The sequence below is a fragment of the Colletotrichum acutatum genome, assembly GCF_030867785.1.
Source record: "Colletotrichum acutatum strain CBS 112980 chromosome Unknown BDZ83scaffold_224, whole genome shotgun sequence".
Lineage (NCBI taxonomy): Eukaryota > Fungi > Ascomycota > Sordariomycetes > Glomerellales > Glomerellaceae > Colletotrichum > Colletotrichum acutatum.
The window spans coordinates 32540-44526 of record NW_026849218.1 but is presented as its reverse complement, the minus strand read 5'-3'; the positions used below and the strand labels follow the sequence as shown (position 1 = coordinate 44526).

The window sequence follows — 11987 nt, the reverse complement described above, 5'->3', positions numbered from 1 at the left end:
CCTGCAATGTCATCTCCCCGGTTCCCGTTCCTCGTCCCGGGCTCCCAAGAGTAGTGATGCGCGTTGAAGTCACCCGCGATCAAAGCTCGCTCCGGGGGTTTGAGTTCTAGCAGTATCCCTGTTGTGCGGCTGTGGGGGTCGCGGGGTTGTCTGTACACGTTGACGATAGTCGTCGTTTTGTCGACCACCAGCCACAGTACGTCTCTCGTGTGGACAGGCCTCTGCTGCTCCACCGTCATCCCTATCCCTTTGCGTGTGTAGGTCAATACTCTTGGTCTGGTTCCTTCGCTGTCCCAGAAGTCGACCGGGACGAAAGAGTCGAAACCCGGGTGCGTGTTCAGTTGCACGTTTCCGTCCTTCCAGCCCGTCCAGGGTTCCTGGACGAGGACCACATCTATCTGAGCCTCCCAGCAGAGCTGCAGGAAAGCCGTGTGCGCCGGGGAGATCTTTCCGACGTTGCCCTGCGCAACGCGTAGCATCCGTGGGGTCGCCGCTCTCGGCTTACGTCTCCGAGTCGAGTTCGAGGTGGGTGTAGGCATTCGCGACGTTGTAGTTTGGCTTCTGTGCTGCCCGTTGGCTCCTGCTTGGCATGGGTAGCACGGGACGGTCGATGGAGGTGTTGTCGGGGGAGTCTTCGCCTTCGCCTTCGTCCGCCTCGTCTTCATCCATGCTGCTGCTGTCAGTGCTTCCGTCACCGAGGCAAACGATCGAGCTTGCGGAGGGCGTTCTCGTGCGCGCGCGCTTGGCGCCGGGTTGCTGGTTCTGGCTGGTGGAGGTAGGGACGCCTGCCGCCTCCTGGCTACTGTCGGATCGAGTAGCCTTGTACAGAGTGTCCGATGCTTTCTGGCCGGCCTTCCGGATCCGAGCCCGCTCCTTTCGACCGGGAAGGGAGACGACGCCGTTTACGACCGAGGGCCTCGCTGGGCAGTCTGTGTGGCCGGCTTGGAAGGGGCCGCAGCAGTTGGGACACTGGGGCCTGGCCATGCAAGGTCCCGTTTCGTGTGAGTCGGAAGGTCTTCCGCAGTTGCTGCAAGTCGGTCGTCGTCCGCAGAACCGGTTGGCGTGGTAGCCCTGGCAGCCGGGGTCATGTCGGATGAGCGTCCTTCGTTTTTTGATGGGCAGAGATCTGCCGCTTTGGTTGAAGAGCCTGAAGGGCGTGACCTCTGATGTGAATGATATGAGCCAAGATATTTCGTTCGTGACTGGGTTGGGCCCAAGGCGGGACGGTCGAGCAAGGACAGGCTTCTGTCCTGTCTGTGCGAAGACCTCATCTTCAACGAGTGTGGCTGGGTCCAGGACGTCCCCGCCAATGCTGTGTAGTTTTGTTGGGCATCGCGGCACAACGTATGTGTGCCACTTGATAGGCGTCTCGACTTGGTGGGCGCCGAGGCATTCCGCCAGCTTTGCCTTACTTGTAAGTAGTCTTTCCTGTATTTGCTTGTTTCGCGGCTTCAGAGAGTAACCTGTGCTGATATGGTAGACGTGGGGAAGGTCCGCTAGCCCCAGGCCAACGGCCTTACAGACGATCTGTCGTACGGCGAACGGTGCGATCTTCCGAGCGGCCGCTAAGCTTTCTTCCGGGACGCGGGCAAAGATGCGGAGGTCCTCCTTCGGCTGCGCCTGCGGCTGATCCTCGGCGGGGAGTGTGGCCTTCGGGCGGGCAGAGCTCTGGCAGCTCTGGCCGCTCCGGGTCGCCGCAGTGGTGTTGCCCGCCATCGGTGCGACGACAGCCGCCCAACTCCGGGCCGCTATTGGGCTTGTCTCGTGATTGATCAGTCTCTTGAGGGTTTGAATGACATAGGCAGTGGCTTCTTTCGCGATCTGCTTTCTAGAACCGTCAAAGCTGGCGACAACGCTGTCGACGGACCGTGCAATGGTCAGAAAGACGTCTTTCCGTGCCTCGTACTGTCTAGCTTCTTCTGCAAGGGCTGTCAAGACGGACCCTGTGGCAGATCCGCTCGGAGCAGATGCGGTAGAGGCTGCGGGCCCCTCGGCCGAGGTAGGGGCGTCGGTGGTGGCATCAAGCTGGCTTCCCGTTAGGCTGGGCCGGGTCGGCTGTGCCTCGGCGTCGCGGCGTCGCTTAGCTCTTGAGGTGGGGTTCGGCTCCGGAGGTGTCCCGGAGCCTGGTTCGGGGTCGGCTTGGTCGGCCGACATCAGTCCGGTGCCCGACGGCGGCTGTGAGGCCATCGCGGATGCGGGCTCCGGCAAGGGGAGGTGAAGAGTTTTCGGCTGTTAGTAATTTGGTGGTAGGCTCACTCATTCACTAACAGCAGATGCCAAGAAAAATTAGGCGAGAGGGAAGTTGAGGCCGTCCCAGTTGTCTAACCCGCGAGCGAGAGACTTGACAACCAGAGCAACCCAAAAGAAAACGCCTTCTGACTTCTGCGAGATAATCTCAATCAGATTCGCAGCCTCCGTTTGATGGGTTTTCAGTAAACTTTGATAATGGTCATGCTGTCCCAGGACGTCGCGCACGTGGATTGCCATATCTTGAGCTGTCAGCTGGTCCATCCTGATGCGGGTGATGGGGTTGCCGTAAGCATCTTCGAATATCCGCAATGGCCGGCTTGCACAGCAAATCTTTATGCCAGAAGTGTGAGCCATGTTGTCGAGAAACTTGAGTAAGTCTTTGTGGTCACCCTTGTACTCGTCAAGCCCGTCTATGAACATCAAGATGCGCTTCGTAGATAACGAGGCGCCCCCGAGACGTTCAAAAACATCAAGTAACTCCTCGATTGTTCAGGAGTCAAGCGTGTGTGTCGGACTGGCGCACCTCTCCGGGAAGACATCGGGTATGAGTTCCGTGCATTTCACCATGATCTGGAACAGCAGCGCTCTGAGAAGACCTTCTTGGGAACTTTGAAGGCAATTTCTGATACTCCAAAAGAAGTGGCTAGCAATAACAAGTTGATGCGAGCCCGCCCAAGTGTTGGCTAGCTGCGACGTCTTTCCGTGCCCAGATACGAACTTCATCAGAGTCGATTTCCCAGAACCAGGTTTTCCAGTAATCCAGAATATGCCATTTGAGCTTTGGAGCCAGGAAGAGAAATTGACATTGCTGGACTCTTGAAAAATCCATTCAAACGTGTTTTGGTGAGCTCTGGGTATCTCGGTCTGTCGTTCAATTATCTGTGCAAATCGCAGGCTTTTGAGAATTTGCAGAATGTTGCCCTGATGTTTCGCGTCCTCTACGAAGCGGGAGAGCATCAAATAAAATGCTTCCAATTCTATCGCAGACGAAGCCTCACCCAAGGACCGTACATAGTCAGATACCTCGGAACGATGCTGGCTAGAGGACTGTCTTAGCTTTGCGAGGGTTTTAGAGAGTGGAAACTAATAACAGAAGTATTTGAAGTCCCTCAAAGATTGCGGCTTTGATTTCCCGTAGTCTCTTTTGAATGTCGATGATACTATTTTCCTTGAAATACGCTCTGACGGGGAGTTTGGCCTTCGTTAACCTCGGGTATTTGCAGTCGATAGCAGTCGTTAGACCATTGGCCGCATTAACAAGTTCTTTCGAAGTTTTTGTGTAAAGCTGCAGAAGGCTCTTCATGCCGTCATCCATCTTGATGGTGACGTCTGTCTGCAACTGAACACAGCGACGCTGCAAATCTTCGGCCATGGCTTTAAGTTGGACTAATCGTGGTAACAAACCACCGTCGGTGATACTGCGACATGTACTGATGATGGAGATGGACACTCTGAGCCCGAGCTCTAGGAATTGGATAACGTTGGCTGCAACGCCAAGTGCCGCTAATTCGGCCATGATGAGAGCGACTTAGCAGCGAAGGAATGCTTCTCGTCTTGAGATTTCCATCGACACCGCTTTCGTACGGATGATGAAGCTGAGAAGATCCCAATACGAGAGGCTGCATGGTTTGAGCAATAGGTTAGGCTATCAGCTGGAAGATCTTGGCAATGGCCACGCACGCCGACAGCCCCTGGCACGTTCCCGTGAATGTTGCAGGCGGCTGTAGGCCCAATTGAAGTAGCGAATTTTCTTATGCGATGCAGGCTCAAGCAGGCGAATCGCATGATACCTACAGTAAGTCACGTGAAGCGAAACTCACCGTAAAAGACGCTGGTTGGTTGAAGGAAAACCAAGGAGCCTATTATATTCACGCATCTCAGTGAAAGGCCGGAAATCTTGGAGTGCAGAGGAGCATGGCGAGTATCGGAGACATTCCTTACCCTCGGGCTCATCACCACGTTACATCTTGTCCAGACGCATGAGATTGCAACCAGCGAGATGTTGTCAGAATAACGTTGTTGGACGTCGGGGAGTACATGCCCACGTAACCTTGTATGCCACCGCCCCTCATTCGTTTTTAACTTTACAAATTTCTAGTAGAGTCCTGGGGAGGCAATTGATCAGGTACCTACCCGACCCGAATTTCGATTTAGAATCGCAAATTGCTGGCATCAAGATATCACTGGAAAATGTTCTTGAGACAGGAGGCAGGTCGAGGTATCAAGCAATGGAATATTGTAAAGTTTGATATCCTAGAAGCTCATTAATGAAATGCTAAGAGGGGTATCGCATGAAGCCCTGGCTACTCGAAAACATCGCCGTGGGCCAGGTTTCCGGAACCTGCCCTTAGTCCAGCCTCTTCCACCAGAGCTCTCCGCGATTGCCGCCGTCTCTTTGTGAGGAGATACGCAGAATCTTTCCATCCTCATAGAGTGTGTAGTTGCGCGCCTGGCTGCCTCCGGCCATGGATGGAACATTGGCTACGGTCAAGGGTCCGTGGATAACTTGACCGAAGGTTGCGTTCGCGGGGAACGCTTCGCTAATTCGGAGCGGCCCTGCGTAGCCGATGCTGTGCTTGCCGACGAGGGCCCAGTCGGCATCTGATTGTGAATCTTCGAAGGGGAATGTCAAGTTTGCGGGCCGGTCTTCGGGGTCTGTTGATGTGATCGTTGCGGACATGAAGCCGGACTTGCTGTAGGAGAGGATGCCAACGGGGTTGGAACCGTATGTTCGGTCTGGCACAGCGACTCCATCACGTGTGCTGCACAAGTCAAGTGTTAGATCTTGATCAATCATGTAGTTCGAACCAGCACAATCGAAGTCAACTTACGCTGAGGTGTTGAGAAGCTGGTATGTTCCCGCCAAGATGGCGAGGATCTCCGTAGGCTGCATTTTGACGTGTAAATAAGGTATTTTCTTCAAGGACGATCAAAATGAACTGGCTCAAACGATCTCGGCAGTCATTTAAGAGAACGAAGGATAAGGGCCTTTAAGTGATCAACTGCCATTGGAAGGAACACCATCCGCCTACAGCTTTAAGGGCTCGCCCAAATCCAAACATATCCGCCTCTGCACGTCCATCCGCGCGGGTATGCCCCGAAAGGGTGTGCTTCAAGCGGTTACGTGATAGGTCACGACATCTTAAAAAGCCGTTTCCTTGGAGCCTTGAAGCAAGGGTCTCCAAGCAACTTTAATCAACCTGCTCAGGCACGCAGTCTTCATGCCATGGGCTTGGAAGTGGATCGCGTGCCAAGCAATTAAACTTACGGGAATTCCCTGGGGTGCCCCCTCTACCCAAAGGTCCAGAAGCTGTAGAAGCGCTGAAAGCACCTTCCTTCGCTATCGCCATGGGTGTTAAGCGAGCAGCGGGACTGACTCGCAGATTGATGGCAAGGGTCTTTTCGCCGAGATGATGGCAAGGAAAGGGGTGGCGCGCGGCTTGAAATTGTTGTTCCGAGTTTTAACGAAGGAAAAACGACGCAAGAAACGCTTCGTTTCGTCCAAAGTTCCTTCGTTCTTGGCCTTTGAAGGCTGTGTTAACCTTGGAGAACGGATTGATAGGAAGAAGTTGGGGAAATCGAACCAAAGAGCTGGAGATTTTTGCTTGGCCTAGCTTGGCAACTTGGCGTAATGGAACTGTCACCAGGCGATTGTGGGGGACGTCGTGCGGGGTACTTCTTTGGTTGCATTCTTATTTCGAGGAAAAGTTGAGGCCCTTGATTAATTATTACTGAACCCGACCACTCCGGAGAAGAAGCACGAAGGTGACCCAAGAAGGTTATGAGCCCCGAAAGCTACCTGGGCCTTGGTGGAACGGATGAACCGGAAGGTGACCTGCCAAGTTTAACAAGGTGCCCCTGAGGATCTGTCACGAGAATGTTAATTCCTCGTCTATTCCGTGAGGGGCCACACAAATCGAAGGGGGTAGCACTGGGCACGCACGTTTTACGGCATGAAGAACAACTCGGTTGAGAACGCCAACAGACACATAAATGTCAAATCAACGATGGCAGTAGCTTCGAGAAAGTCCAAACTGATCTACCCCAGATTTGATAACCTCGTCCGGCAAATCCTCAGCTCCATTATAGTACTCGCACTCAAAGCACGTGATAAATCCGTGCAGTCGACGTTCCCAGGGCCAACATACCCGAGGGATGGAAGATTTCGCCGGAACTTGACCCAAACCCCGGAAGTCGAGGTTGAGCTGGCGTTTGGTCACGTTCTACGGGCCAGATGAGACTTGCGAGGTGACGGGGACCAAACTCCTTACTGTGTAGTCCAGAACGCGGGGATTCACCTCTGATCTAGCTACCTTACATGCAACTTCATAACCAACTAAACCTTCCAGTAGACCTTGAATGGAGTTCAGAAACCTTAGTCACATCTTGAATATTAGCACTTCTTGGCCTCTTGTCTGGTATGCTCACTCTCAAGATCATTTTTCGCGAGAGAGCTATCACCACAGGACTTTGAGATGATGATACCATTATTGATGTATGGGAAAAGGACGGCGGAGATTCAATGACTTGGACGTAGTAATAGGTGCCGAATGATTTCAGAACTACTTGAAAAAGCCTGTATGGACGAAAGAAAAAGGAAGAAAATAATTTCAGACTCTAGGCGTACACATTGATCACCTTAAAGGATCCGACATTCAGATCCTCTGCAGATCAGAAATGCTCGGATGACGGCTAGCGCCTATGAATTTGCTATGTTAGATCGTTGCTAGTCGCAGCGATCAATTCCACGTCGACTCCAATCCCACAATGATTGGACAGTAGGTCGCCTCTAGCGGCTATTGACATCAGAGACTCAAACACGGCCGAATACGCAGCTTGGCAGTCAGACTTTAGAGTCAAGTTCTTCTAGAATGAGACAGCGTCGTCGATTCTGCTCAGGTAAAACTCCGAACGGAGTTAGGCCTGGGCGGGAATTGTCAATATGGTTGCCTGATCTCAAGATCAGCTTCGCATATTAGTAGCGTCCCGGAACCCTCAAGTTATTTCCCAATCCTTGCATTCTCAAATGATCAATCGTTTATTCTGAAAAGTAAACAATTTTCCAAGCGTTTCCAACTTGGATAACTGATACCGATTCCCCAACATCAAACACAATGCCGTCCTCACGGCTATATGCAACCGTCGGTGCAGCTTTGCTCACTGCTTCGTTTGGGCTTCTCCTTGTCACTTGCATATCTGTCCCCAACACGAGTCTGTCAATCTTCACAATAGAGGCGACGAGGCGAGAAGCACGTGGGTCAACCGGACCATCCATTGTTCTTGACTTCGGGCTTTGGGGCTGGTGTCAGGCAACAGCTGCAACATGGTAAGTCACGAGCGGGACACCCCACCTTGTGATAGTTCAGTATGATATTTTGTACGAACTATCTGGGGGAAGATCGTAGTACTGACAGACCATGCTCGATCTAGGTCAAGGTACCCACAGGGATGTCTTCGAGTCGGAGGCTCAGCGAGTTATGACCCAGCCGCCATCATCCGCCCTATGATCATTGGGTTTTCCTCCTCGATAGAAAGCAGAAGAATGCGTGACTTGACCCTAGGATTCCCAATGCCTGCCGTTGCCGCTGCTACAGCTGGACTGGGTCTTCTTTTTGCACTTGCCAGCGTTGTCAAGCGCAATCGTCTCACAGCCTTGGCCAGCGCGATCCTGACGGCTTTATCATTCATATTCGTCGTATCAGCGCTTGGCTGCATCTTCTCACTGTTCGAGAAAATCAGAAAAGAGTTGCCGAGGAGTACAGATTTGCGGCTGGCTACGAACTTACGAGTTTTTCACGATATCTCAATGAAATATGGGGCTTCTACTTGGACTCTGGTTGCTGCTTGTGCAATGCTGTTGCTAAGCTCAGCAGTTTTCATATTTGCGTGGCTAGCTGAATTACGACAGGCCCGACAGAAAGTCAGTGATGATAGTAGAGAAAAGGCTAGATTCTCGCTATCAGAGGGCAGACCATCGGACGCGGGATCTTGAGTGTTCGCAGTGTACGAAGAAAAGGCCTCGCTGTAAAATTGAAAGTCTCATCGAACCGTAGATTAGCTGGGTCGCAAGTGCCACCTCACTTTCTAGATGCATCCAAGGCCTCCATTCTTTTCGCAGCATTTCGAGAATCGTCTTACTTCTTGCGGGTTTCGATAGTTCAAAGGACATGTTGCGCTGTTCCATCGACCTCCCGCCAGATAACAGCAATCGTAGCTAGCAATGCGATCTGCACGGACAGAATTCCATTTGTTGACCACAAAGATACAATTGCAAGGGAAAATATCCTGCTCTCGCATTGGGGGGGAAGTCTTTGGGATGGCAGTGGCCAGGGAAATCGTTATTCCACCAAGAATGACCATCATGAAGGAGATTGGCATCATGTTGACCTAGACTTCGTTAGTGCTGGTGCGCAACGAAATCAGAATGGTATATGACGCACCAAAGAATTCGAATGAGATGACCTACACTGAGTCTGATGGATGATGGGTGCAGTTTACCGGTGTCGTAAAAGGAAGTTATACTGGGTCGGTCGGTCGGTGATGGATGGCAATTTTCTGGGGCGACGTTGTTACTGATAGGCATATTCTTAAGTCTACGAGAGAAAGAGGAGTGCCAACACTTTATAGGAGAATTGTGATACTGATCGATGGCCAGCCAGGTTGCATTGAGGATAAGCACCCATACACGTAGGCGGCACAAGGTATGTTTAAAATGGGCCCAAGGCCAGCTCGGGCTTCCAAACCTTCCACTTAACAATAACAGAAAAAGACTTCTTCGGCTCAGGCTAATTGTACGAGTCTTCAAGAGGATGTTGATTCATCCTGCGTCTCTAGCACGCTGTTCATTGTCGCGCCTGCGCTGACACAGCTCATTGCATTGAATAAACTTATACAAACAGGCGGTCAACAATTGCTTGAACTATTTGATATGTATGTCATGACTCTGTATCCTTCTTTTTACATTGCAAGATAGCCGAAAGCGTCTTAGGAAGCTCGGGCTCTGCACGCAATGGCCTCGCCCGGTATTTTAGGGCGTAGGTGACATATGAGCGGTTATTTTAAAGCACACAAGGTCTTTTTTTATTTTATTCAACAAGTTCTCCTTATCAATTGGCCATGAAACTTACTTCTGTAATAAATTGAGTAAGGCCATTTAGCAGAAAGTATCTGTTCAACCTATCAAGGGCTTAGTTGTATCATCGTGGACGCCCCTGCCCCTTCGGCAAATTTGAAGAAGGACACGATCATGTGTTTTTCAACGTATTCACTGCAGTTATTTCATTATGCAAATAATTCGATGGATAAGATCAAATATAGCTGGCTCGGAAGCCAAAAGACGGTCGGAAAGAGGACGGAGTGAGAATTACTCTATAGAAGCATAGAATCAGCCATCCGGGATGACATCATAATTTGGGTTCGAATTGGAGCAACGCATAACGAGCCGTTGGGTACTTATCAAGCTGTCTACATGTCTGGTCAGACATCAGACGTTTCATCCTCTGAGCTACTGTCGGACATGTCCTCGGATCGTCGGGGCGACTGTTATTGCGGACTACTTAAAGGCCGAGCTCCCCGGAATCAGAGCTTGGTAGCTTTGACATCAGCGCATCAGGCTTTCGTCCGACGACCGTCGTTCTTCAGCAATCAAACAGGATACAGCGACCATGTCAACTGTCTTTCATGTCACTGTTCACGTTGCGCCGCAGGATGTCTCGAGATTCCTGCGAGCTGCGGAGCCGACAATTGAAAAGATGAAGAAAGAGTCCGAGCTGATGTATTTCGAGATGTATCAAGTTCATGACTCTCCTGGTACGATTACATGGATTGAGAAATGGTATACTCAGCCCAAGCTCATGGATGGGACTGGAGAATCTTTGCTGATATTCTTTCAGGTCAGAGCCAGTAGACTGGATAATGAAGGTTAGTTAGAGTGGCTTCCCGTCCATGGTACTTTGATTGATCGGTGCGATGACTCCGTAGCACCAAATGACGAAGGACTACTATAATGACTATTTTGACGCTACGGAACCGTTTTACATTGCGCCGAGGGAGCTGAGAATTTTGAGCTCTCTTGGACCTCGTCATACGTATCAGAAGTCGTAAAACAGACTGGACGCGCTTTGAAGCAATCTGGAAGCGGACTGGAGTTGAAGATGAATGTGAAATAGAAGAGCTGAAAATACATAGTAAGGAACTACCTCAATTGCCGTCTCATTCTACGTGAGAGCCTTGGTTTCATGAGTGGTCGACGTGTGGAGCGATGATATTGCACGTCTTGACAGGAAACATTTAATTCTTTCATTCTTACTGAACTCCTAAACTGACGCGTTACGTGGAGTGTTACCCAAGCTTTAGAGTTTCCCACAAACCATAAAAAATCACCCATTTCTTTTAAAGCATCCATACTGCCTTGATCTTGGGTAACAAGTGTCATCGCCGTTGCGCCGATTTGTTTCCAAGCTTCCAATCACAACCATTGGTAGTGACATTCGAAGAGACATATCTACAACTTTGAACTCTAACCCGGCCACCATCTAACACATTTCCAATACCCTATCAGCACGCTGAGCATGTCTATCACGATACCTCACAGAGTTCTGGACCGAAGCTGGTGTAGATTCCCAATGGCTTTGATAGCCTTGTATTCACTGGAGAGATCCGCTAGCTTCCATCTTGGGTTACTGATCAACTTCAGTGCTATCCTGAGGGGTATGAAGACAATGACCAAAAGAGAATTGATCAGAAGGAAGCAGACTACAACATGAATGTGAAAGAAGTGTAATGGCAATAACTCACAATCAGATAGGATAATAGGATTATTCCGTTGCCATAAGTTAAAAGACTGAAGAAAGTCCCAGTATTTCATGAACCTCATTGACGTGTGGTGAACAGAAGCTTTTTTGGGATGAACTTCTTTGACCGAGACACGGACACAGGTCGATTTATTGGAAGCTCAATAGTGTGGATGTTCATCCTGAGCTCATGCATTTTGACAGCGACTACATTCAGAGTCTGTCGCTTGCTTCTCAGTATAGATATACATGCACGAGTTGCCGAAAGACCAAACTATCATACATGGGAAGGCATCTCATTCAATAGTAGGTCGAAAACAAGGTGTACACGGGGAGAAGATGGAATATGTTGATATGTGATGTATCGTGTGTAAGATAGCATTCTTACAGTAGCTGGGATTTTCGTGGTAAGATCTCGTTTGTAAACTTATCAATTGAGCAACAGAATATTGTATAAAGCGCTCCCGTCAAGAGAAAATAGAGCTGTAACAAGCACCAGTTTCTTTCTGGTTTCTTCCTTGTCGGCCACTTTCAACATGGCCTTGTCAGAATCCGATGAGCCACTGGGTTCTTTTATCTCATAGAGAGTAGGTCGGACGTGTGAACCCGTCCGCGTCATACGTAGTGTCAATATTCTATGGTCAGCTAACTGCCGACCAAAGGCTATGAAAGATTCATCTGTTCCGTCGACAATAGTTTTGAGCAGTTCATACCTATCGATAACGCTCGGCATCCAATCTCTGGCAGTTTCCCCCTTTCCAGAAAAGCCAATCTCAAACATGTGGTTCTCACGAGCAACAACGACCATGCCAGGCTTGTTGTGGAAGTGAGCGCTTGTCGTGAACAGACTGGAGTTGTCACCACTGGGCCCTACATGTGTCTGGGTGGCCAGTGGACATTCATGATGGCATCCATCAGCCGAAGACTGCTAACTCAGACCTGGAT

General features: G+C 50.3%; 6 protein-coding genes across 6 annotated transcripts; 2 read left to right on the top strand and 4 right to left on the bottom strand.

The window, feature by feature from the left end:
• Positions 1-2286: 2286 nt before the first annotated feature.
• Positions 2287-2604, bottom strand: BDZ83DRAFT_758390 (uncharacterized protein; the record flags this gene model as incomplete). Its single annotated transcript, XM_060515025.1, has 1 exon — positions 2287-2604. The coding sequence occupies one exon, from the start codon at positions 2602-2604 to the stop codon at positions 2287-2289; it is 318 nt and encodes a 105-aa protein (XP_060357869.1).
• A 715-nt stretch (positions 2605-3319) lies between these two features.
• BDZ83DRAFT_758389 (uncharacterized protein) lies at positions 3320-3766 on the bottom strand (the record flags this gene model as incomplete). The annotated part of the gene is made up of 1 exon (XM_060515024.1): positions 3320-3766. The coding sequence occupies one exon, from the start codon at positions 3764-3766 to the stop codon at positions 3320-3322; it is 447 nt and encodes a 148-aa protein (XP_060357868.1).
• An 831-nt stretch (positions 3767-4597) lies between these two features.
• Positions 4598-5143, bottom strand: BDZ83DRAFT_593702 (Lipocalin-like domain-containing protein; the record flags this gene model as incomplete). Its single annotated transcript, XM_060506654.1, has 2 exons — positions 4598-5012; positions 5082-5143. 2 exons carry the CDS (start codon positions 5141-5143, stop codon positions 4598-4600), a joined length of 477 nt encoding a protein of 158 aa, XP_060357867.1.
• Positions 5144-7547: 2404 nt separating this feature from the next.
• Positions 7548-8288, top strand: BDZ83DRAFT_191200 (uncharacterized protein). Its single transcript, XM_060501595.1, has 2 exons — positions 7548-7576; positions 7681-8288. The coding sequence occupies exon 2, from the start codon at positions 7754-7756 to the stop codon at positions 8240-8242; it is 489 nt and encodes a 162-aa protein (XP_060357866.1). The 5' UTR covers positions 7548-7576; positions 7681-7753; the 3' UTR covers positions 8243-8288.
• Positions 8198-8820, bottom strand: BDZ83DRAFT_191192 (uncharacterized protein). The gene is made up of 2 exons (XM_060501594.1): positions 8691-8820; positions 8198-8637 (listed from the first exon to the last, which is right to left on the bottom strand). The coding sequence occupies exon 2, from the start codon at positions 8629-8631 to the stop codon at positions 8335-8337; it is 297 nt and encodes a 98-aa protein (XP_060357865.1). The 5' UTR covers positions 8632-8637; positions 8691-8820; the 3' UTR covers positions 8198-8334.
• A 956-nt stretch (positions 8821-9776) lies between these two features.
• On the top strand, positions 9777-10445 carry BDZ83DRAFT_643515 (uncharacterized protein). Its single transcript, XM_060509683.1, has 3 exons — positions 9777-10084; positions 10143-10170; positions 10231-10445. Exons 1-3 carry the CDS (start codon positions 9915-9917, stop codon positions 10351-10353), a joined length of 321 nt encoding a protein of 106 aa, XP_060357864.1. The 5' UTR covers positions 9777-9914; the 3' UTR covers positions 10354-10445.
• Positions 10446-11987: the final 1542 nt, after the last annotated feature.

What these genes read in the sequence shown, in the direction of transcription:
- BDZ83DRAFT_643515 (XM_060509683.1), top strand. Translation starts at nt 9,915, where the DNA reads ATGTCAACTGTCTTTCATGTCACTGTTCACGTTGCGCCGCAGGATGTC. An exon ending in ATTACATGGATTGAGAAATG is followed by an intron (nt 10,085 to 10,142) that starts GTATACTCAGCC and finishes ATATTCTTTCAG; the next exon opens with GTCAGAGCCAGTAGACTGGA. An exon ending in CAGTAGACTGGATAATGAAG is followed by an intron (nt 10,171 to 10,230) that starts GTTAGTTAGAGT and finishes ATGACTCCGTAG; the next exon opens with CACCAAATGACGAAGGACTA.
- BDZ83DRAFT_191200 (XM_060501595.1), top strand. Translation starts at nt 7,754, where the DNA reads ATGATCATTGGGTTTTCCTCCTCGATAGAAAGCAGAAGAATGCGTGAC.
- BDZ83DRAFT_191192 (XM_060501594.1), bottom strand. Translation starts at nt 8,631, where the DNA reads ATGATGCCAATCTCCTTCATGATGGTCATTCTTGGTGGAATAACGATT.